Below are 1,607 nucleotides of genomic sequence, written 5' to 3'. Positions count from 1 at the left end.
GAAAAGAACGAGTGTTTCAATGTCTTTATAGAAGGTTTGCAGGTGATAATGCAGGATGCTCACAACACAGTTAGGTCCTTTACCAACGTCATCTTTTTCGTCTATCATGTAATTGTACTGTAAAAAAAAAAATATAAGTAAGATCCTGTAAAGGCGAGCAATTTGAGTTCCTATGATTCAGTTTGAAATTCTAACCTGAACTTTTTGTTTTTCGTCTGTAATTCCGAAGACTCCGCACTTCTTGGTTGCTTTGAAGTATGCTGTACCAGGTTGTTGTGGACTGACAGGGTAGTGAACGGTTTGGGCAAAATCAAATGACAGAACGACTGCTGTAGGGTCAGTATTTCTACACCAACTTTGATAATATTCTCGTTGATTTCGGGCTCGGTGGAGGTGATCAAGAAATTGATTAAGCTTCTGTGCGCGTTCAATGTCAGTAACACCTTTGGCTTGCGCAATCGATATTGTGTTTCCTATTAAAAGAAAAAATACTGAATTTAATCTCAACGTTTGATACAACTATAAAATGAGAAAATAATGAGCTACTTACCACGGCAGACATCGCAGAGATCATCCGCTGGTTTCATAACTGTAACATGGGGTATGTATTCGTCATAACTGAGTGAAGAAATGTATTTTCGATAAATTGAGGACTTCGTCTCGCTGGATGGCAGTTTCATTATCCGAAAATCCTTAAATTTTGGGAGTCGTCCGGGCAGTGGAAGAGCCATTAAATCGGCTATAGACTCGATGAATTTAACAGCTTTTTCGATGTCAGCCGGTTTAAATGACTTTGGATGTGTACTCGGTTTATTTGCCAGTCCGTGTTGGCGCACTGTTACTAAATTTTTGTAACGTTTCGTCGTACAGGCATGTACAAAAAGGAAAAACGAACGACAAACAGGTACTCTGTAGAAGGTAAATTGAATTCTATGCCTCATAACTTCTGTATCCTGTCTCTGTCCATATTTCTTCCGCCCAGCAAGCTTTGCGTATACACTTTCTAGCTTTTCGTTACTCATAATTCCAGCTTCGATGTGACTTAGTATCACTAAATCAAGTTCATTTTTCGACATCTCTAAACAATTGTTCCGCGTACTCTCGATCATTTCCCGTGGTATCAGTGTATGGCATTCATTATTACAACAATCTTTTGACAGAAATTTTGTTACCAGCTCCTCCTCCTTTACATCAACAACATACAGGTCCATCTTAACAAAAGTTTGTTCGGTATCATCTTCTGCCTGAGATACACATACTTCGTCTTCATCATCATCGTTATCTTCATAGTTTTCATCATCGTTTACATCATCCTTTTCATGGAAATATTGTCCGTATACGGCACTGAACTCCTCATCAACACTCATGTTTCATTTCATGCGAAATGCGAAGACGATAATCAACAGAAACAGTAAACGTCACTTCTTCAGTGTTACTTTTTTAAATGTTCCACACTAGCAACTTACACGATGAACTATAATAATATTCCGACCAACAACAACACTTACTGGACGTCCGGCGCGGAGAACAATTAACGAGATAATGAGAAACTGACGAAACGAGTTGCTTACTTTTAACAGCTTTTTCACAGAAAACTAGTTTTCGCA

The 1,607-nt window shown here is 38.6% G+C and overlaps 1 protein-coding gene across 1 annotated transcript in view; it reads right to left on the bottom strand.

The window, feature by feature from the left end:
- Positions 1–1,325, bottom strand: part of LOC108370291 (uncharacterized) — a 15,862-nt gene extending 14,537 nt beyond the window's left edge. The window contains exons 1-3 of the mRNA XM_017625595.1: positions 551–1,325; positions 196–473; positions 10–117 (exon numbers count right to left, since the gene is read on the bottom strand). Coding sequence (XP_017481084.1) covers positions 10–117; positions 196–473; positions 551–1,211 — 1,047 coding nt within the window. The 5' untranslated portion in view covers positions 1,212–1,325. The remainder of the gene's footprint in view (positions 1–9; positions 118–195; positions 474–550) is intronic.
- Positions 1,326–1,607: the final 282 nt, after the last annotated feature.

This window comes from Rhagoletis zephyria, unplaced genomic scaffold, assembly GCF_001687245.7.
Source record: "Rhagoletis zephyria isolate East Lansing unplaced genomic scaffold, Rhagoletis_zephyria_1.1 Rzeph_scaffold_04124, whole genome shotgun sequence".
Classification (NCBI taxonomy): domain Eukaryota; kingdom Metazoa; phylum Arthropoda; class Insecta; order Diptera; family Tephritidae; genus Rhagoletis; species Rhagoletis zephyria.
Note: the sequence above shows the minus strand (reverse complement) of the source record. Positions and strands in the feature narration are given on the sequence as shown.